The 23,813-nt window shown below is 39.2% G+C and overlaps 1 protein-coding gene across 3 annotated transcripts in view; it reads right to left on the reverse strand.

The window, feature by feature from the left end:
- Positions 1-452: 452 nt before the first annotated feature.
- tnk2a (tyrosine kinase, non-receptor, 2a) overlaps positions 453-23,813 on the reverse strand; it is a 31,558-nt gene continuing 8,197 nt past the window's right edge. For 2 of the 3 annotated variants that reach the window (XM_055007281.1, XM_055007280.1), the window contains 19 exons: positions 22,060-22,222; positions 21,801-21,871; positions 20,343-20,549; positions 20,053-20,202; positions 19,110-19,205; positions 18,645-18,826; positions 18,406-18,532; positions 18,116-18,262; positions 16,384-16,478; positions 15,773-15,967; positions 13,558-13,649; positions 13,388-13,432; positions 13,040-13,275; positions 8,605-8,808; positions 7,802-8,454; positions 5,145-5,286; positions 4,433-4,525; positions 3,679-3,805; positions 453-2,644 (listed from right to left, as the gene is read on the reverse strand). In XM_055007281.1, the coding sequence (XP_054863256.1) occupies positions 2,619-2,644; positions 3,679-3,805; positions 4,433-4,525; positions 5,145-5,286; positions 7,802-8,454; positions 8,605-8,808; positions 13,040-13,275; positions 13,388-13,432; positions 13,558-13,649; positions 15,773-15,967; positions 16,384-16,478; positions 18,116-18,262; positions 18,406-18,532; positions 18,645-18,826; positions 19,110-19,205; positions 20,053-20,202; positions 20,343-20,549; positions 21,801-21,871; positions 22,060-22,222 (3,051 nt within the window). In that variant the 3' untranslated portion in view covers positions 453-2,618. Of the gene's footprint in view, positions 2,645-3,678; positions 3,807-4,429; positions 4,526-5,144; positions 5,287-7,801; positions 8,455-8,604; positions 8,809-13,039; positions 13,276-13,387; positions 13,433-13,557; positions 13,650-15,772; positions 15,968-16,383; positions 16,479-18,115; positions 18,263-18,405; positions 18,533-18,644; positions 18,827-19,109; positions 19,206-20,052; positions 20,203-20,342; positions 20,550-21,800; positions 21,872-22,059; positions 22,223-23,813 lie in introns of all 3 variants that reach the window. The other variant, XM_023272855.3, reaches the window with a different exon arrangement.

Below are 23,813 nucleotides of genomic sequence, written 5' to 3' on the forward strand. Positions count from 1 at the left end.
TTCTCTTCCTCCCTACATTTTTTTTAAGTTTAAAAAGATCCCCTTTATCTCAATACAAGCTCAGAGGTCTTTTCTACACACGAACACACACTTTGGAATTTACATTTTTCAGTTCTTTCAAAACCGTAGAAACTCATGTCAGGCTTGAAAAACAAACAGCAGCTTTTCACACTCCTAACCATATGTGAAGATGCAATTAGAAGAGGACTAAGTGACTAACAGAGTATGCTTTTAATTTTACTTGAACCCATTATTGTCATCTTTTGACCTTTAGCATCATTTAGTATCCTGTCCATATCAGTTCCTTACAAGCATGTTTAAGATTAAAGAATGCCTTCATTATCAACATACATGAAAACAATGAAATTCTGTTGGAAATCTCTCACAGTAGCAGCATGAGCCGTATTATCTGTATTCAGCTAATAAAATAAACAGAGAAAAATACCAGCGGGTCTGAAAAAAGCATTTTAATTTATTATAAAACAACAAAGGCCATATTTGCATTTTACATTTTTAAGCTACTCTAACTAAACAGTCTAATGCAGTCAGCGTCACAAAAAATCAAAACAATTTCCGCACATGAGCTTACAGCTGAGCGTAAGCGATGCCTCACACACACAAATATAACAGTTTTAAACTTATTCACTCACCTGCCACTATGAGAAATTTAGTTTCCTAATCTTACTGTCTAAACGTTTGTTGTCGAAGAGAAACAATTTACGACTGATGGTCCGTTAAAAGCTGACATTTCCGCAACAATCTACTATTTGTTATTGATCTTGTTTTCTGTGTATTTGCTGATCATTTCCTACAATACATCACACCCGAGATCAATATCTGCACCACCAAGAGCTTCAGTAGAAGACAACTGGACCGTATTTTTGGTTCTTGAAGACGTTTAACTTCCATTCAAGAGGCTTCCTCAGTTCTAAATGACTGGTGGGGAGTTCTAGGTGCATATTATCACCACCAGCTCACTAAGATTACAGCGGAACCATAAAAAAGCCCCCTTCTACCGATTCTCATAGTGTTACAATGACCTGGACGACTAAGAATCGACACAGACATCGATATTTGCACACACACACACTATAAAGTCGGACGTCACCGGCCACCTGCAGCGCTAAGCTCGCACATACACAGCAGCAGCCTGCTTAATCAACTGAATGACAGGAAAGCTCTTCAGCATGGGTCCGTGATTATCATACAGCAGTTTCATAGGAAGAAATACTAACCAAGTGCTGCATTAAATATCTAATTTACAGGTTTAACTAATACCCTGTATTCATGAGAAGATGGCGGATGTCTTTATCCAGCTGAAGGAAATTATACTAAAGACCAAAATCCATCAATCTCTCAGACGTCCCGCTGCTATAAAGCCTGTAAAGCCTCGTTTAAAGGTAACCTGTGGAGATTGTGAACGCCAATGGCCCCGCGGAGTCGTTTTTCTATGATTCACCGTCCAACAGGTGGTTTAAATGTGCCAGGATGTGCAGCGATGTGCCAGGAAGGAAGAAGACGGCCTGATGGTAAATCTAGGTCGTGCCCACATGTACATGGTGATGTTTAAAATGGAAGATTATTCGATACATTTTGGCCTTTTATCCAAATTTTAGGTGGCTGAAAATGGACCTTTAGGTAAACAGTGAAGATACTCTGATAAAGCGTTTGGCCCTCCTTTGTTTAGATGCTAATTTTGTGCAATGGCTGATGTGGACAAAAATATTGCCAGTGCAAACCTTTAGAAGGATTACTGTTTTACATATTTACTCATAAATGTACAACAACTTTTGCACTAGACTGAGGTAAAAAGGCATCCGAATCAGTTCACCACACATGATTTCCTCCTTTCTGTTTGTTTGTAGTCTACAGGAACTTTTATTAGCTTTTTTTCCAGGATTCTATTGGCCAATATTTGCATTTTCATGTGGACAGAGATTTTGTTTTTATTAATTTTTATCAATAAATATACCCACTTTAAAAAAAAACTATCTGCATACATGTGGACCAGATCCTTAGACTTTCGAATGTTTACAAGAGAACTCCACAGGGAACCTTTAAAACACAAATGATACATTAATAATATCTGATATGCTATCAATCATATCAGTATTCACTTCACTAACTAGATAAATCTTCTGACCAGCAGTTAGCACGTGTGTCGACATGCTCAGTAAACTGTTATATATACAACATTATCTGTACATTTTCACAATAAGTAAAACTATATGCTAGCTGATACTTCCCTGATTTATATCGCTTCATGAACAGCAACGAAAGGCATGGGCATGTACAGTTTGGACGCACACATGTACTTGAACATGCACACATTCACAACAAAGTCAGTAAACGTCTGCAGCAGCGACCAGCGGAATTCATCTAATGATATAAAAAACATAAATAGCAACCGTTCAAGTAAATGCTGTGACTCATTCAACAAGCTGCTCTGTTCGCTAATAATGAGCATGCATGCGTGTGACACAGGTTGTAGCAGTTATTCACAGTACAGAAAGTGAGGCACGTATGCTGCCTGATGTTCCGCCATTCATTAAAAAGCGTCGTCGTAGCGATGTGTCATTCGGGTGACACAAGAAGCTGATCAGTAGCTAACCGGCCGCTCAGTGTGTCCTCCTGCTGTCACTTCCTGTGGATGCAGAAAGACAACCGTGCAAGTTTTTCAGAAATCTCTGGTCAGCTAGGATTTCTTTTATACCCAGCTAAACCCAGCCCCTTTTAGCTTTGATGAGTTTCTTTTTAGCATCTTTTTTAGCTTTTCGTTTTCGTCTTTCTGTTTGTTTTTAGCCAAAAGCTCAAATAAAATATTAGCATTTAGAGGGACATAAGCTGATATTTTTGTCGGGTTGGTGGAGACCAAAACAGAGCTAAAAAGTGACAGAATATTTTACTTACATTCATATTCTCGAGCATAATACCTGTAATGGCTTTCAAGGTAACATGTTTTTAGCTTGAGGAGTTCTTTGATCTCTAAGCGGCTGAAAAAATCTGCTTTTGTAATAGATATAATAATTTTTATGAGGTGCTTTTTAGAAAATCCTATAACAAAAAGTTGCATTTAAGTGCATGTAAGAGCCAGGAGGTGATTAGCTTAGCTTAGCATAAAGACTGGAAGAAGAGACAAACAGCTAGCCAGCATCTCTAAAGCTCACTAATAAAAAAATTAGTCAGCTGTAGAGGTTTGGATACAGTCAAGCAGGCTCTTTCCTTTTCTGTCAAGTCTTCATGCTAAGCTAAGTTAAGCTAACCGCTTCCTGGCTACAGCTAAATATCAGGACCCAGACTTGGTATCGGCATCAACCTTTGTGAAAGAAAACCAGTAAAGAAAAAGAATTTTAGAACATTATAAAGAAAGTTAGAGGAAATAAAAAATAAAAAAGGAACATAGAGGGATAGAGGATGCCAAGACAAGTGCACAGCAACAGAATCAAAGCTGCTTCCAAAATCGATCTCTAAGCCACAATAGAGCTGACGAGACAAACTCAAGACAGGAAATTACTTCAGACATTATTTTAGCTTAACTTTTGTGTCAAAGATCCATTCGTCTTGTGACAACCAGCACTGACAAAGAAATCTAAGGGGAAAACTGTTAGATTTAGTAACTGCTGCTACATAGTGGTCAAGAATGATCCTCCTGTGTTTTTGCAGTTTATCATTGATTACCTCTTGAGATGCGGTCCGTACGCATCCAGCATGAGCGTACTGGCCTGTTCCAGGTTCCACTGGCAGCGCTGCAGAAGCTCCTCACACTCTGCTCTCGAACGCAGCCCCAACCGAAACAGCTGCTCCACCTACGATGCAGATGGTGAGAGGAGGATTTTAGGTGGGTATGCATTGTTGTTCAGTGCGCGTTGTGCTGTCACATGTTCCTGCTGTCCTGACGACCATTTTTGTGCATTTTCGCTGTGTTCCTGCGTTCTCCGTCACTTCACATAACATTTTACCGCTTACACTGCAATTACACTGAGGCTCTTTTTCTATTGCAACTGTAATAATTTGAATAATTGTCGTGTGTGTTAACTGTTTGTCTTGTGTTTGCATTGGCTGTCAGCAGATTGAAACGTCACTGTTCTGTTTTACCACCATTTTATTCAATAATATGTTTTTTTGGTTATATGTACTGTATATGGGGTAAAGGAGCAGTCTGTAATTCTTCAAATGTGTTGTGTAGTTTAGTCTGAGCCACTTTGGCCCCATTTACAAAACCAGTGCTATGTAGGAACAACAGGATTTTCTTTCAGTGGACACACAACCTTATTGTGGGAAAAAACTTGTGTTAACATCTGTTAACTTGTGACTTTACTTGGCTATTTTAGCCTTCTCTGGCTCATTCATCTACTTTCTGTACAACAGTGGGTACTTCCTGTGTGGCAAATCTGAATAAATGAGTAAGTATGTAGACAAATAATTGTACTTTCAAATGGTTAATGGCCTGTGGGATGCTCCAGCTGTGACTTCGCAGAGCGGCCTGACACTCCTCCATGGTGACTCCGTGCACTGCTCCTTGGACCTGCGAAGTTAAAAGAAGCATGTCTGAACCTATGGACTGTTTGCATGTTAAACAATGGCAACAGGGCGATAAAGTCTACCAAGTCCACTATGTGCTCAGCATTCACGCAATAGGCTCCTGTCATCAACATTTCTGAGAACAAAAGTCTATTCTAAGTATTCTAGTGCATAGAAGAAGAACAACAAAGAAGCCTGTTTCCATTTTTAATTTTAAACTTGCTCAGTCACTTGTACGATGAGTCAAACTGCGTAAGATTTCAAATTAGCCAGAAGCACTTGAAGTTTTCACAGTCGCATACACATTATAATGAAATCAGTAACACAGTTAATGATTTTCTTTATTAATTCTCCATTAATGTTACAACAACACTCAATCCAGACAGTAGAAAAGCAAGTGATAAAAGCTTGACAAGTTTTCAAATCAGCTTCTTTGTGCGCACAGTTCTGCCAATTAAAAGTTTTGTTGAAAAAGGAATGTGGATATAATAAGAAGCCAATCGGCAGCTTTTAAACGTTATTGAGAAATTACCGTCTCTAATTTGTCTGCCTGTGGCATATAACGACATTCTGAATAAGCAGGAAAGGAGGAAAAGGCAACATATCTTTCTGTCCTGCCTCACCTGCGTGACGCTCTGCTCCTGTTGCATGCTGGGAGTTGCAGCTCCTCCATTGTTGTTGTTGTAGGAGGTGTTTGGTTTGACTCCGCCATGATGCTGCTGCTGCATCATGGGCTTCACTGCTGCCATGTTGGCTGCTCCGTATCTGATGAGAAAACCAAAATACAACAAACAATTATAACTGATGATGACGATGTCATGTGACTGAAAAATGCACCTCGCACTGAATAAAAACTATGACATTATAGAAAGTTGCATTTATACACATTTCTTATCCATATGCTTTAATTTTATGTATATCTATTAACTGACAGGATCAAAAGCTCAAAAACAGTCAGTAAATTCACCTTAAAGTGAGTTTGTTTAGTCAACCGTTATTTTAAAAATCAAAAATAACCTCCCTCTGAAACTCTATTTAAAAGTTGAAAAGAAGCCACAAACCTTTACATATTACTTTGAAAATGGCTATTTATGACAGTAGTTAAGGTCTATTACTGATTTTAATTTAGACTCAGATTCAAGTTTAATTTCATATTTCATGCAAACTCTGCAAAACAGTAAGTTAAACACTGATTTTGCATTATGGCAACAAAACAAGACTTTTAATTTTTATATAGTTATGATTTTGTTTCTTCTGATTTGTTATTCCTTTTCCTTTTATTACAGTGTTTCATTCACGTGCATTTAATAATTTGCCGTCGATCACATAAAGACCAGGAAAAACTAAATGTATTATCCATACAGACTGAATAGAGCAGAAGAAACACTGAAAATATCTCAAAGAGGCGACGCCAGACTGTCACAAAACCAACAAAATAATGGAAGTGGATTAAATCTGTGTGTACAGCACACCACTTCACAAGGAGACGAATCCGGGCCGTCAGTCAAACAGCACTTTCTCACTCTGTATTGAGCGAAGCCTGCTGCTCTGTGGGTGTTACATGAGCTTTTGTAGTGAAACTGTCATAATACGTCAGGATCTTTTAGTGTTTCTAGTATTTCAGGAGCAGCAAGCTGGCAAAACTGACTGCAAAACATGCAGGATTTTCACAGGAAGTCTGCACACTGCCGGCATAACAGCGCTGTCACATTTTTACTGGAAATGTTATAGAATTATTGAATACAGAAATATTTTAAGACTCACTTTAGCCCAAGAAATCCAGTTCTTGCCTTTAACAGACAGGGTCAGGTTTGAAAGTAAGAAGTAAAGGAAAATTCTTGTATTTTTCAACATGGATTTTATTCTTGTAATTGTGGATATTTTAACTAATAGGGTGTGCTATCTTTACACTGTAGAAATCTGGGAAATACAATGCCAGTAAAGCTCCAAAACATTTTATGAATAAGCTTAAAGTTTATAGTCTGTGTCTAAATTACTTCCTACATTAGCCATTTTTGCTAATTTAATCGGAGTTTTCGTGTTCCTGGCTAACAAAGCTGCGTGTTTGGTTTGGTTCTGTTTGATTTTTGTAATATCTAGACATTATTTTTTCTTTCATATAGCATAGAATTCTATTTGCCACAGATGTAACAGATACAACAGGAACACCAAGTGTAATGTTAGCAAAACATTGCAGCCAGAAAAGCCAAAATTACAAAGAAAAGCACCAAAGTTTTCTCTTAAGTTAAATAGTAAAAGTATTAAAAACGTATACCAGAGAACAGGCTTACAATTTGGAAAAGTTACTTATTCTCTGTATTGTCAAAAATTAGACGAGTCTTTTGGAAAAACTCTCTCTCACGCTACCACCAGCAGCTTGTTAGCATAGCTTAGCGAAAAAGACTGGGAATGGGAAACAGCTAGCCTAGCGGTGTTTAAATGTAGAAAATCCACCTAGAAACTATATCTTTCTCATGTGTAGAACTACTTCTATGCAGGGCCAGTATCTTCTTGGGTAGACATAAGGGCTAAGCTAACAGGCTGCTGGAAGTAGGTTCTATGTTTACTGTGCAGAGATGAGAGAATTTTCAGAAAGTCAAACTATAGCTTAAATGATAATTTTGGTGATTTTCTATATTTTTTTGATCCAAAATCCAGTGATTCACCTAAAAAGTATTGGCCATGTGTACAATGTTTGATATACCCTCTTCCTCTGTGCCATAAAGCTCCAATATTTTGCAAAAACTATTAAAAACACATCAGCAAGTCACACTGCTGCAGTAATGATGTTGTCTTTTTTTTTTTACAAAAAAAGTACTGAGGTTTATTTAGAACTGTTTAGTTTATTTACTTGTTGGTAAATTTACAACCAGCTGAACTGAGGTTCTTTGAGAAATTTACATTTTCTTACAGAGTGATCAATACAAGGAGTTGGACAATTAAGAAGAAACTCTGCCAGTTTGAACCTTACAGGTACTACGCTCTGGAAACGGTGAAATTAATCACATTTTTCAGTCAGTGGAGATCTTTCTAAGTGAATATTTTTTGTGGGTAAGAAACATGTTACCCGGTATAACTGTGGAAGTCAATGCTCCAAACTGCAGAAGAATAAGCTAAATTAGACTTTGGGTACAGAAACAATACTTGTTGCTATAAATCCTTCAGTGAATCGAGATTGTTGAATAGTTGATAGTTTGTGAATTCATCTGTTATCAATCAAAGAAACTATAAAATGTTTGTTTTATAGATTAATAGACCATGTTTGATATGAGACACTCACCTCTCCAGAAAAGCCGGCCTCTCTGGCAGGGGGGTGGGAGCAGAGCTCTGAGAGCTGTCAATCAGGGAGGAGAGGCCACGCCCCTCACGAAACGCCAGAGGATCCAGTAAAGAGCTGGAGGAGTAGGAGGAGCCTGGAGGTGCCAGCCGTGAAGAATAGGAAGCAGCTTGAGGCGGGGATGATGAGGAGGACGGGGAGCTGGAGGACAGGAGGGGACCCAGGAGTCCGGACGCCCGACGTGGGGAGACGGAGATGGGAGGAGGGGGCAGGACCACGGGTGAGGAGGAGAGCGGCGGCACTAGTGGGAGGGGAGAGGAGGAGCGGGAGCCCGGCTGGGAGAAGGCGTGGTCTCTGGGTGGGATCTGAGGAGGCGTGTCGTCCTCGTCGCCCAGTGAAACGGAGCTGGACCGGGCCTGTGGGTTGATGGTGCGGTTGGAGAAGTTGTGTTTGGAGGGACGCAGGGGAGGGACGGGGCTGCGAGGGGGCAACACCGGCCGGTCCTCGAAGGAGGAGGTGAAGGAGGAGGTGGAGGACGGGGAGGGGGGAGGCAGGCAGATCTGACGGTGAGGTCCCAAAGGAGCCAGAGGCATCGGGAGGGGCGAGGAGGGGAGTGAGCGGCCTGTTGCCATGGGAACCTGCAGCTTCACCATCACCTATGTCAGCAGAGAGATATTAGCACAGAATGAAATATGTGTTGAGTTCATTATTCAACAGCAAAACAAAAATCAATCTAGACAGAAGAAAACATGCCCACCAGCTATGAAATACAACCCTTAGTTTCTGTGAGCAACACTTTTTCCTACCTCTCTCTGCAGCTCCTGGAAGAGGTCAGCTGATTGAGACTCGCTCCGGCCTGACATGCCGGTGGTAGGGGTCGCCGAGGCCTCTTCGGTGAACCCTTTGTTGATTGATCGCACCTCCTGGTCCTCAGACTGGTCCTCGAGGTCTGTAGTAACTTCGTCGTAAGCTGGCTGAGGAAGGGGCCAGTCCAGGATGGAGGGAGTGTCCTGGGGAGGAGGACGAATTATTTATCAGGAAAAGTTTTACAGATGATAGAAGATATGAAGAACAGCCTGTCACCTAGATGAAAATAATTCAACATTATCATTTATCAGGATAATGCTGTGATGCCGTGTTACAGTTTTGCAGAGGTCTGTGCAACATAGAAATTATGAGCAAGCTGTAATGCAAGGTTGCAACTAATTAGTAATAATCTTCATAAATCTTTTTTTTTTTTTTTTTTTGCCTGACCAATAGTCCAAAACACAAATATATTTTGTTTAATGTCACAGAAAGCTTAAAAAAAAAATAAAAAGTCCAAAAAATACTCACAGTTTTGATACTGGAAACATACATTTTTGAGCCATTTTTGTTTAAAATAATTGTTTAATAATTGATTAATTTATTTAAGTGATTTACATTTAAGTGATTTAAATGACTGATCAATTGTTGAATTATTTGCATTTACACATTAATTGACTTAAATCTTCCAGCTCAGCTTTTTAGGTTACTTAAAGTAGTTTGTTCTAATTTTGTGTATTGTAATGCATCAGGCAACAAAGTAGTCTACCTTGCTAGCCTACCATGCTTCTGTTTTATTATTTTCTATGGGATTCTGCATATTCTTGAAATATTTACTATTCAATAAGAAATACTAATATTGTGATAAGGATTTTTCATTTTCTTTATTTTCTGTCTGTGCTGTGCTTTAAGGAAATGCTGTGTTTTGTTTTAATGCACAATAAAGAAACAACACTGCCATATGAATACATGCAAGCACAAGTTTCACACTAATGCCAGTGTGCTCACTATGACAACATACTGATGCTTAGAAGGTATCATTTTTAGAATATTATCAGTCCTACTTTAATAGTTAGCATGCTTCACAGTAAACTTAGCCCCGTGAAGAAAAATTTTAAGTCATTCTGCTACAGATTGTTGATGCTAATCTCTCTTTTTTAATGCTCAAATGAAGACTGCTATCCAGAAATGCTTCTTACAGCTAAAACCAATCACTAAAATCACATCATTCCTGTCTGCCACTGACATGCATAGGACTATATGTGCATTCCTATTTTTTCTGCCTCGATTACTGTAACACATTTTTGACCAGCATCGGTCAGAGCTCCCTTCACTTACTGGTTTAAAATGCTGCTGTCTGGATCTTAACTGGCACTAAAGAATATGATCACATAACCCCGGTACTTTCCAATTCACACTGGCGACCTGTAAAGCTCCGTATTGATTTTAAAATTCTATTAATCACTTTTAAAGCATTACATGGCCTTGCTCCAAATTACATTAAAGACCTTTTAACCGCTTATGGCCCAGAGTGCTCTCTTAGATTGGTAAATGGAGCTTGGCCGGTAACCAGGCTTTTACCTGTAGAGTAAATAAACTATTGAAGAGTCTTTCAAATGAGATCTGATGGGCCAGGCAGCATCTTTAGTGTCTTTTAAATATCTCCTTAAAACATTCTTTTATTGAAAGGTCTTTATGAATTTGTGATATACGGCTGTGTTTTATAATCCCCGTTTTGTTTGCTTTCTGTTTTATGGCCTGTTTTTATGATTTTTGATTGGTGCTCTCTGTTTTGATGCTCTCTGGTCACTTTTATGATCTTTGTTTTATTTTATTGATGTTTTTAGTCTTCTGTTTTATTTTTTTGTTCCTCTTAAACACCCTATAACTTTGTTAAGAACGATGCTGTCGAATAAAATTCATAATCATTATTATTATTATTATCATTATTATTATTACAATGATTAAAGGCTAAAACAATTCATCCTCAGTGGTCCATGAATGTCTAAACTAAATGGATGGAAATCAATCAGGTAAATAATATAAATAATCTGTTATTTAGAACAGAGCATTGTGACACCATGCCCAACTTTTAAAGCTTCTACCCACAGCTTGATCGGGATGATCGAAGACAGACAGAAGCTACAGGGTGGAATCACTGTGAAACCCCACAGAAGCCCACTAAAGCATGAATGCCTACATGATCAATCAATGACCACCAATCATCCATCATACGGCACCTGTCTCGGGTGCATCCAAGAGGAAAAAGGTTATTTATGACATTTCCAGGCCAAAGGCTGAACCACTGTCTTTGGAGACTGTTTGTGAGTAGTGGCGCAGATTTATTTCATGCTCTTTCTACACCTTTTGCAGTGTGGTCATCTAAGGTCTTTCATGTCTCTTTAAAACCTATAAACTGCCGCACAATCCCTTTTTGTGGGCAAAATTAAAAGATCAGAAGCTTAAATCTTTAGATCACCTGGGGAAATGTGAATATGGTTGCTGGGTAGTTAAACTGGGGGGTTGGAAAAACAAATCACTCTTCCTCTAAACCTCAGCTCAACAGACCGGTGAACAAAATTAAAAACCGGTTGTCTATCATAAATTCTTCTCCCAGCCCAAAGATGTACTCGATGACCGTCAACATTTAATTAAAACACAATTTTCAAGCACTGTGACTGGCAGAGCAAGGGTGGCATGCCGGACAGGGACGTTTGAGTTAGCACTAAAGCTAGCAAGCTAATTTGATAGCATGCTTGTGAGCTCTTACAGCAAATTTATTTTATACAGATTTTATACAGATGGCTGTGGGCTTGAGAGTGTTTTATGTATTTTTATATTGCAAGGGATACATTTAAAAAGGAATTTGTTTTTAAAAATAATTAATTTTATGTCTTTCTACGACAATACCATATAGCTGAGTCCTTTGCATTAATTGCTATTAACTACTAAGTTGGTCATCTTAATTTAGTTAATGCTAAGAAGCTATTTACCCTGATGATATCTGTAAATAAGAATGCAATTGATAAAATGCATACATTCTACAAACTGGAGCCATTTCTGAGATCCATCTTCTCTCTAATGCTGAGTTAAAACTCAAAAATATTTTTGCTGATAATATGTTCACCGTGTCAGATAAGGTGAGAGTCATAAAGAGTCATAGTCATGCTGCTTTGCCATGACTTCAAATGACAAACTACACACTGGTTCCTCTCACAAACCCATACTGTAAGCAAACAATGGCATCTGAGGTCTTGTGTTCTGGCATTAAAGGTCTATAAAAAGAGAGACAAATTGACAGAGAGCACTTCAGGCTGCTACTGGTCAACATCACGGAATCATAAGACGTGAGAGAAAGAAGAGAAATCCTAGTCCTGTTGCTCACAAAGGGTCCACTGTAATACATTAACAGGACAAAACCATTCATTAATGTGCATGAACTAAAATTATAGCAACCAACCCAATACTTCATATAGTTAATATGTTTTTACTTAAAAGCACAAAGGTACATTTCACCACAGCATAAAAGGGAAAAAATCTGATGATCACAAAATGATTGGGATACATCCTTTAGGAATTTATGAGTCTGAATGCTGCCTATCAACATCTGATATTTACTGATATTTATTGATAATTTAGGAGGCCTTTTTAGGTCAGGTTGATCTAATATCTACAGCAGTATATTGCTTCCACACCAGAAAGAGAAATCAAATCAGTATCACATCATAGCTTGAAAATTTGTCAAAGCAAGACATTTTCAAGTTATTATGACCTATCAAGTGATAACAAGGACATTTTCTTGTTTAAAAATATACTATTTATCTTATAAAATGTGCAGTATTTTACATCACAACATGTTAACTTATTCTGACGTAGTGTGAATCTCATGTTTGAATGAGGAAACAGTGTGTGGAGAATAGAGAAACTGATATGACTGATAATATGTTGTCAAGTAGGGATAATGTGATATGTCTACATACACAGAGAAGGATATTAAAATGGACAGGGCTCTAAGGAAGAAAGAATGAGTCTGTTCCCCTGGAGATTGTTGTCATCGATCTGCTGGAGGGGTATTCGAGTCTCCATCGATTCATGATTTATCACAATATCAGCAAATGTACTTAATAACAGCAGAATCAATGTCTCAATCTCTGAACTCAAGCACGAAGTACAACTCAACCAAATGTGTAAATTATCAATTTTATCCCATTATAATGAATTGAAAGTTGCTAGTTAGTATATTATTATAACAAGCAAGAAAATTTTGTTAGGACTTAAAAGTTTGTCAATGTGAAAGCACCTTGTTATAACATGAAAACCATCTAAACCTTCCATTTTATACCAGGAAATTGATCCGTTTCTCTTTTCATATTGTGTCATCCGTGTGTTTTTGCAATTATTGGGTTAACAGTGTGTCTGAACCAGCCATAGCGCTACCTTCAGTGTGTCCTCATCTGGCTGCCGTGTCTCGGTGAGCGGTGACGGCGTGGTCGAGCTGAAGCTGTCATCGGTGAAATCGATGAGCGACACTTCGCTTTTGGCCGAGCGCACGCCGGACCCCTCCCACGGTCGCAGCTTCAGACCCAGGGACACTCCCAGCCTCTTCAGCCCCGACGAAGCGCTGGTGTCGTCCTCGTCGTCGTAGTCGTCCATCACCGAGTCGTAGAACGGCTCTGGACACATGCAAACACCAGAGTCAGGGCAGAGCAGCAGCAGCAGCAGCGTTGTGTTTGAAGGTCAGATTTTGGAGCACAAACAACACAAAGAGCAAGGATGAAAACTCACTCTTCAGCAGAACGGCAGGTTGGGGTGGACGAGGAGGAGGCTGCTCTGATAAAGACAGATTTAGACCTTTAGAATGTGAAGAATGAGCTCACTTCTCTACATGATCAAATAGATGCAGAAAAATAGTATCAGAAAAACAAAGAAAAGTGTCATTGGATGGATGGATTTACTTTTTGCACGGTTGGGGAGTTTGGTTGGTCTTGCAACGCCTGAATCCATTCCAAGGACATCAGGAGGGTCCATAGGGTTCCCCAAATACAGACTGCAAAAAGATAGAAATTTCTTGATACTGACAATAGCTGAAGTAAAAAAAGAAAAAAAAGAAAGAAAAGATTTGATTTTGTGCACAGTCTGCTACTGTAACAGATGCAGCCACTGTGGGAAGTTCTAGATGTGAGCTTCTTCTAACATTACCTGAAAAAGCACAACATCTGTTGAAGTACATGTGGTTTACTGCTGCCCTCCAGTGGAGAGCTACAGTTCAGACAGAGGTGCATGATAACATGGTTCCAGCTAAAAGATCCAGGATTTAGTGATACATCTAGGTGTCATCAGTTTCTAACAGATGTTTTTAGACAATTATTCTCATATTTAGATCTCCAAATCCTGTTTCTGACCCTGTTTGTAGGCAAACATGCTAACTTTTAGACATTGTGGAACTATTACACACTTTTCAGGTTGTCCAAGAATGGCTGCCTGCACATGATTTAACATTTTACTGATACTTTTAAAGAACTTTATGTTGGCATGAAGCTACATTAAAGAACAGCTACTTTTCTGTGGGTCCTTGTGCACCCTGAGATCCTCAGACTAAGGACAAGAGGTGATTATATAATATTGTTCAAAAGTTTGGGGTCACCCAGCCATTTTCATGTTTTTCATGAAAACTCCCACTTTTATTCATGTGCTAACATAACTGCACAAGGGTTTTCTAATCATCCATTATCCTTTCAACACCATTAGCTAACACAATGTAGAATTAGAACACAGGAGTGATGGTTGCTGGAAATGTTCCTCTGTACCTCTATGGAGATATTCCATTAAAAATCAGCTGTTTCCAGCTAGAATAGTCATTTACCACATTAACAATGTCTACACTGTATGTCTGATTAATTTAATATTATCTTCACTGAATAAAATGTTTTTCTTTCAAAAATAAGGACATTTCTAAGTGACCCCAAACTTTTGAACGGCAGTGTATATCTAATGGAGAAAGATTCAGCTTTTACTAGTGTCCTGGCCAAGAGAGGCAGCAGCACAAATGTACAGAATGTAAAATTACAGAAGTGTACCTAACAAGTCACCAGTGTCATTGATCATTCAGTGGCAATGTGAGTCAGTCATGACATGTACATCCAAATATGTGTGAGTCACATAAAGTTGCTCTGAATTCGTTCAGTGAGATGAGCTCTTTAAGATTCAGGCAATTCAGTAATTAGTCTGGGAACACATAGCAGGAAAAAGTCCTGGGAGCAAAGACAACAGCTATTAGTACTTCATAAATGGATATAGTAGATCTGTAGATATGAAGGAAGCAGACCAAGAATAGCTTTATAAAAAACAACATGCCAATGACGAAGTCTCTGGGTGGACAAATGTTCTCTAAAAATACATGTCTATCATTTTACATTTCCTGGTTGTAGCAGGCTTCTATACTGTGATTCTTCTGTTTCTGATTGTACTGTGTTACTATTTATTATTGCCTTATAGTTAAAGCACTTTGAAATCTTGTGTGGTTTAACTACTAATACAAAGATAGGGGTTAGGGCACTAATTGTCTGTAAAAAAGGATAGAGACACCACAGGCATACAAATGCCCTGAAAACAGTTTCTGGTTTGATTCCTGGTTAGTGGGAGTTTATGCTGCATGTTATTCCCTTATTCTCTTTCTCCACATTTCCTGTCTCTCTCTCCACTGTTAGTACAAAAACAAAAAGTGCCAAAAAGTCTTTCAAATAAATAAATCAGAGGAGTTCACAGGATTCAGATTTTTCACTGAAATTGAGCATTTTTCTTAATAAGTATTAGATCGTTTCAATCCTTCAAATAAAACAACTGTAAAAGGACTTTGGCTGAAAACCTCAGGCGTACAACCAAAGAGCCTGTTGCAAGCAGATGCTGCTTCAATTGTGAGGCTTTTCAGGGCAACCAAAGCCAAAAAAAAGTGTATTTGTGGAGTTTTCATAATCATGTCCTTCTTTCAAACTACTTATTGCTGTAGGAGGTCAGCTGAGTTTATGAACACAGCATACTTTATTCACACTAAGAGCTGCATTTTCCTCCCTAAAACAGCAGGATACATTCACCCCTGAACATAAAACTAAAAATAAAATCCTCTGGTTGCTTTATTTCAACATTATATCATTATTAGTTGGGAGCATGAACCTGTCTATGCGGTCTGCGTGTCCCCAGCTCCTGTGAGGGTCAGTGTCTCCATGTCCAGTGTGGATAAAGGAGTGTTTTAGCGGTCGGCTGATGTCGTGGGCAGACAGACCGGCGACCGACGTCACCACATGACGAGGAAACTGGCCGACACGCAGCGTCCGTCGGTTCTGACCTCGCCACCAGTAGTGCTCTGCCCTAAAGGCACGCAAACACAGAAAAACAGGTAAAAAAAAAACAAAACAATAGCTAAGAAATTCCTACAGCTGTTTGTACTTTACTAGCAGATAACACAACAACCAAGTTTTGTAAATAAAATGTTCACTGCTGGGTTTGAATTTGGTGTTTAGATGCACATACAGACACAGACTAAACAAGGACATTTCCATAAAAAGCCAGTAACAGGACAGTAATTACAGTAATTTTCCACAATGCAAAGAATTCAGTTACAACAAGACATGCATTTGTAGTCCAGTGGGATTCACATAAGCATGGCTTTCTAAGCCAGTAATTAGGTTTAAACACTGGTTTTTGTACCAGGGAGAGCCTGAAACAATGGCTTACAGGACTGCGACATTTTGTTGAGGCATGTACTGGCCAACAAACAAACTGACCTTCCCTCTATGATGGTGATGACATCATTCATTTTAATCTGGAGCTTGTCTTCCTCCTCAAAGTCCTGCAGGGCTCTCATGTCTGTGGGCATAGTCTGCAGAATACACAGTAATACAATACTGCTGTCACCTGCAGGATCAGGAGCATATTTCCAAACATGGGAGACGCACTTTTTATTCTTCTGAAATGCTTGTTGTTGCTGTTACATCCAACAGGGGACAAGCATTAAATAACAGTTATTATTTCTATTTCCTCACATGTTGTATGTGTCAGGGTTTTTGCTGGCATGAATGGACACCAGAGACACATTAAAAGAATCTCAGTTTATTATTTTACGTGGGTTTTCTTTAAGAAAACTTGTTCTACTGCAAGGGGAAATTGGTTTTATAGACTGATCTGAGCAAAATCTCCCCGATGCTTTAAATTTCACATACTTCATAGTTGATCAATCATTTACTGCATATTGATTGCATGTTTCCCCTGGTTACTGATGCCGTGTTCTCATTAATTGGACAGCATTCGATTCAGACTTGTTCTGTAGTGAAAGGGCCACGGAAATGTCGCTATGCCTTCCAAGTGAAACTGCTGCTGCAACTTTTATGGATAAGTAATGAGGGTGACTATTCAGACATGGGATTAACATATTAATTTGCAGTCAGACTAATTGAAAGGGATAACTGTCTGTAAGGAGCTACAGACATGCAGTAATTATAGTCTTGGACTAAAAACTGCTTTCAGTAGAGATGGTCATTGATTTCTTTATTTAATTATAGGGCCAGGTTTAATCCAATCTCACAAATTAGCTGTGAATGTCATTTTCTATAACACCGATGTATTTGTTTCCACTTGCTTTTCCATTATTGTCTTATTGGCCAGCTGAAACACATTGTGACAAATTATTTTTGGAGCTACGACGAAACAGAGAATTGTGGTGTCACATTTCTATATAAATAACATAAGCTTGTCATCTGCAGAAATCAACCCTTTCTCATTAGCTAAACCAGAAACAACACGCTATTGGATGCTAATTTTAGCAAATTCTAAATTGCTGAAACATTTGCTTAAGTATTCTAGTAAACTGAGCATTTCAAGCTACCATTGAAAACAAGCTGTTGAAAGAATTGATGTTTTTCAATTGAGGTTTTTTTTTTTTTTTTTTTAAAGATTCTGGTTATGTTTTCATAATGCTAACATTGCATTCACTACTTCTGTAGTAGAGATTCAGACAACATTAAGTCATGTTGCAAAGTGTTTATCAGGGAAACCTTTCCAATTACTTTCCGGGTAAACTTTGAGGTATACGTCACTTCAAATGCCTCTCTTACTGTGACCAAAAGTAGACAAAGAAATTAGCCCTCTACTTCAGCCATTTTAGCTGGTTAGCTCCTACTTCTGGGCTACTATGTATGTAAAATTGACTTTATTTGGAATGATTTATTAGGCCTGTGCTAAACAAAAGTGGTGACTGTAAAATTAGCATAAGAAATGGCCACAATTAGTAGCATAAGACTCTTTTCTAAAATACCAGAGTCTCTTGCAAATATGAGCACGTCTACATGAATGTAATCGGATTACGTTCATTTTCAAAGTTACTGTAGTCAACTGACACCAATATGGCAATCACATTTAGAGCAGCTGTGTAAATCTGTATCATGGATAAATATTGGTGAGATTTGTGAGGTAACTACAGGCCTTGGTTCGGTTTAGTTTAACTAAAAACTACTGCGCTACCTCTAGCAGGAAGTCTCTGAGGGCGATGAAGGTCGGCCTGTCTTCAGGTTTGGGGCTCCAGCACTGCAGCATGACGTTGTAAATATCCTGAGGACAGTCGTCTGGTTTGCACAACCTCTCAGCCTCCACATCCACCTTGTGGAGGATCTGCCCACACATTCATAAATAACATTACAATTAACTGATGTATTTGTTTATACGTGATGCTGTGTTCAGACACCTTACAAGCAACGACAGGTTTTCCTTTCTCCCTAAAGTTTTGTGGTAAAGTTAAAAGTTAAAAAAAGCACCTGGCTCCCATTTAAGCCCATCCACGGCTCCTGTCCGTGGGTGAACATCTCCCATAGAGTGACCCCAAACATCCAGGTGTCAGAGGCATGGGAGAAAGTACGAGACTTAAGAGACTCTGGGGCACACCTGAAGAGACAAGAGGACGAAGGCAGAGATCCAGAGAGGTGAAAAAGGAAAGGAAAACTTCAAACTTCAAAATCAGTCACCAAAACACCACATCATTTCCTGCTCTCCTCACCATGGAAAAGGGATTTTGTGGCCCTCCTCCATGATGTACTGGTCGGTGTGTGTAGGCAGCGCCCTCATCAGGCCAAAGTCTCCGATCTTCACTGTTTCATTGGTGGACAGCAGAACGTTGCGGGCGGCCAGATCCCTGTGCAGGAAACGCTTCTGCTCCAGGTAGGCCATCCCACACGCCACCTGCACAGAAACACAGGACGGATGAGTGGAGCTCATGTAAAGTAAGTGCTGGTTCTTGAGTGAAAGGACATGCTGCTATCTCCAAAGCAACATATCTTTGCATGTAAAACCCCTCTCATGCACAGACATTACACAGGCAGTGTTGGTGAAAATTTAAGAAAGAAACCAGCCACAGATCTCTAGGAACTGGATTAAGGATGTAATAAACCTAAACAAAACAACACGAGCTTGTGGGTTCAAACTGCAAGTTCCTCTCGTGTTTTTCCTGTTGGCGTCCACTGACCTGCACGGCGTAGTTACACAGCGAGGAGATGAGGATGTGACCCTGACGCTTTCTGAGACGATCCAGCAGGGAGCCCAGAGGAGCCAGCTCAGCCACCTGCACTCAAACACAAGCAGAAAAATGCTAAGTTTTGAGCTTTGTGTATTGATTTGTGAGCTATAAATGAAATATTTGCCTGACTACAGAGTGAATTTAAGACTTTAGGAAAGTTCCCGTGAGACTAATAACTTTGGTTCCAGTTAGCATCTTTTAGGGCATGTTTTGACCGTTGCAGCTATAAAGACATTGGCAGACCATGTGAACTATTTTTTTTTTTTTTTAATTTTATTTATTTGTTCCATGGCAGGCTGCACAGTGGCGTAGTGGTTAGCACTTTCACCTTGCAGCGAGAAGATCCCTGGTTCGCGTCCCGGCTTTCCCGGGATCTTTCTGCATGGAGTTTGCATGTTCTCCCTGTGCATGCGTGGGTTTTCTCCGGGTACTCCGGCTTCCTCCCACAGTCCAAAAATATGCTGAGGTTAATTGATCATTCTAAATTGCCCGTAGGTGTGAATGTGTGAGTGCTTGTTTGTCTATATATGTAGCCCTGCGACAGACTGGTGACCTGTCTAGGGTGTCCCCTGCCTTTGCCCGAGTCAGCTGGGATAGACTCCAGCCCCCCCCGCGACCCTAGTGAGGATTAAGCGGTGTATAGATAATGGATGGATGGATGTTCCATGGCAGACAACCACAAGCCTTGAGAGACTCCTGCAGGTTAAACTTGGCTGAAGAGCTTTGGAAGACTCACTTCAAACACACTGATAACATCTGCCAGCTTAGCAACAATTTCCAACATTTGGAACGTGTAGTTTTGCTAGAATCAATTCTGATTTCAAGAAAAGAATATCGTTTTATAATTGGACTAGTCTAGCATTAAAGTTGATAAAGCGTGCGTGTAGATTACCATCTTCATGGGCTGCGTGAGGACGATACCATACAGGCGGATGAGATTCTGGTGGCTCAGTGAATGCATGGCGTTCACCTCTCTGATGAAATCATCCAGACCGTCTGAGTCCAGCACACCCGCCTTCAGACACTTTATTGCCACAGACAGCTAGAGAGACACAGAAACAGATATCCACTTAACAACCAACAGCATAAACTAACCATTTGTACTTTAGGAAACAATTTCAACCTCAAAAAACAGGATGTTCTGTTTTCCATACTATCCTCTGCTGTTTTTCTTCCTCTCACCACTCTGCCGTTGGGTCCGGTCCACTCTCCTCGTCGCACCACCCCGAACGTGCCGTCCCCGAGCCGCTCAAACAGCTGCAGCTCCGACTCTCTGATCAGGCAGGTGAGGGAAGCCGCCGACTCGCTGCTGGCTGGGACCGTGCCGGACGATGCGCCTTGGGGAAGGGGCTGCTGGGGGTCGCTGTCCGGCCGTTTCACTGGAAACACCTGCAGGATCAGAGGCAGAAATCGTTCTTCCTCATTATAACCATTATAAGATTTGATTGAATTAATTTGTAAATCTACAAAAAACATCAATACAAGGCAGAATTCGGATTGCTCATCGGGTGGACGTTAAAATGTTAAAAGACAGATACAAAACATTTGACATAAGATTAAAAAAGATCAAATCTAAATCAAAACCACAATAATACAAACTGAAAACACCCCAAAGGTAATTTCACACTGAATAATTTGACGTGTTTCTGCAACACACCCTGGTGTCTATATCGTACAAATACAGATCTCAAAATTATTGGCAACTTTGAAGCGACAAATCTGTGAAATCAGAAGTTTATCAGGGGCACTGCTGTTTTGTAAATAATAAAAACATCTTCCAAAACTAATTTTATGTTTACTACAGTCAAGTGCATCATGTGGACATTAAAAAACTGTACACACTAACCTGGAATTCGGTTCACTTGTGAACAAGAAATGAGTAACCCAAGAAATTTAAGATTTATAAGTCATATTTCAGCCGCAAAACACAATCAAATTAAGTGTGAAATAACCTTTATGTTAGAAAATTGTGCCTTTAATGTATTTCAATTAAACAAACTATGCAAGTAATGAGCGCTGATAGTAGAAGAGTATTTTTAGTTGAAGCCATTGTTGAAGTTAAATGTCAGTAAAGAACCTTTACCTCATTCAATAAAAAGTGTCTCAATGAATTAGAACACGGCTAAATTATGGTTTAAGATTGTGAGAGGCTTTCAAATATGAAAACCCTATTAATCTTACTGTATGTTACTCTGGATAAGAGCTGTATTAATACATTGCAGAGAACTTTGCAGGGTTGCAGATGCATAAAAAGGTAATTTTCTTTCAAATACAACTACAACATTACTTACTTTACTGAAAACGAGGTACATACTTCTAATTAATATATAGATGTGTGAATAAGACACCGACATGAAAATGCACTTCTTCAAATACTAAAATTAGAAACTGTGTTTTCTTGTATATTGCTCTTTAAATATATAAAGTTGCTCCATAAATATATTAGTGGTCAGCCTGTAAAATGGACCAAAAAGTGTTCGGAATACGTGTTTTTTTGATTAGAGGTCTCAGCGAGTATTCAAACATTTATAAAGAGTGAAATAGGTGTCATTTAAGCAGTAATGTCTGTGTGATGGGCTCTTCTTGAAGAACCCTCTGTGTCCTGTTGTATAAAATAGCAGGACAGGAATGGTACTGCACCTTGCTCATCCAGGACTTCCGTTTATAAAGAGCTCTTCTCCTCTTGACTGCCTCCCAAAGCCTCCTCTGACCTGAAGCAAAACAAATACAAACACTGAAAACGGTTCACATTTGCATTTCAGTGAATTTGCTAGCAGAAACTTCCAAAAGGCACAAATAAAACTGAATTTCTCTGTATATATTTAAATATTTCCAAAAGTGTCCAGCTAGACACTTAATATTGCCAAAACAAAAAAATTGTGAAACTACAAAGACGTACCGGGGCGCCCCATGCCGATCTTCTCCAGATCTTCATTCTTGACGTAGTCGAAGTGGGAGAGTCGCGTGACGTTGAGCTCGTCACGGATGCGCAGGAAGTACTGCTGCAGCTGCACATCTGTCAGCAGCTCCAGCAGCCACTCCGTGCCCTCCTCACACTGCATCTGGACACAAACATTTCATCTGCATTAATATCTGAGCATGTCACGAGGCTTTCACTGGCTAATTACTGAGGTCTAGATCTTTACACCATACAGTTTTAACCCAGTTTTGAGTATGCAGTGTGCCTGAATTGTTCAGTTATTGAGTGGGATGTTAATGGACCCCGTTAATGGACACACTGTACTGTGCGGTGAAAATGGAGGAGCTACTCTGAGCTATAAAAAGATAAAAATACTGATAAAAGTGCGAGTGGCTCCAGCATTAACTCCATTATGAAAGCCCTGGAAAAACATTTTTACTTAGCTTTGCATCTAAAGTCAAAATCAATACCTTGCAGAAGAAGCTCAGGGCTGAGATTATCAATTATTCTCTCAAATAACTGATTGGTTAATTGGTCATCAAATGCAGAAAAAATTAATTGGGTTCAAGTTTAATATCTTCAGATTTCTCGTTCTGTCAAATTCTCAAATCTACAAAATAAACCATTAATAGCTACATAAAACACATAAAATCAACAAATCCATACATTTGAGAAGCTGCAACCAGAATATTTTGAGCAATTTTGCTTAAAAAATTACTTTAAAGATCACTAAAATAAAATTTCTACCCACTAACCAGTTTTGCATCATTTCATGGTGACCAAATGATAATTTCCTGTTAAATACCAGCCCAAATGGTACATTGTATAGCAAGTACTTCAGTCTTAGTGTAAAGTATGGAACTAGGATGCATCATCTTGTTTTTTTGCCTAAATCAGGTGGGACTCATCAAGGGAAAGTTCACTCACTGATCTCGAAGCTACAGTCTCCAGTGGGTTAGCTTAGCGTAGCATAATGGCTGGATACAGTGGGAATCAGCTAGCCCTGGACTGTCTGAACAAAAACCAGTTGCTTCCTCCTCTCTGCAATCTCTATGCTAAACTAGGTTAACCAGCCACTAGCTGCAAAGTGGCCTCAATATTTTGATCTTAACTCTCAGCTAGAAAACAAATTTAATCTTCAATTTCAAAATGACATCTCATATTCATTATGTTGCGGAATTCTTGTGCATCAGCAAACAAAAAAGTGCCCAGAAATTCACAATATTTAAAACTGTATTGTATTAATGTGGATTTTTCTTTGTACCTTAATACTCATAGAGCAAATTTAAAAAGCAATCTTCTCCCTTTAAAGGTTTCTGTCCCTCTCTATTGCTAAGGATATTTGAGAATTTTTGAAAATCTGTTAGAACTACATTGGCTAATGGTCTAACATGACACCTCTATTTTAGTTGTTTTTTTTTTTATTTACACATTGAGACAAAGACTTCTTGTGAGGGGAACATTTTATAACAGAAAAAATAATATTATGAATTCAAACAAACATTTTCTCTACTGCAACTGGTGTTTACTCATCAGTCGCCTTATATGCAGATGACTGTCTGATTTATTTCCTACATTAGGTGTGGCTTGACCCACTACAAGCAGAGGACTAAACTGTAAAATGGTGCTGAAACCACGTGTTGTCAAATTACTTAGTTATTCTGCAGACAATGAAACATCAATTATAAAAATCTTCCAATCATTTGAGTCATATATTGAACAAAAATGTATAT

This window comes from Amphiprion ocellaris, chromosome 22 (assembly GCF_022539595.1).
Source record: "Amphiprion ocellaris isolate individual 3 ecotype Okinawa chromosome 22, ASM2253959v1, whole genome shotgun sequence".
Lineage (NCBI taxonomy): Eukaryota > Metazoa > Chordata > Actinopteri > Pomacentridae > Amphiprion > Amphiprion ocellaris.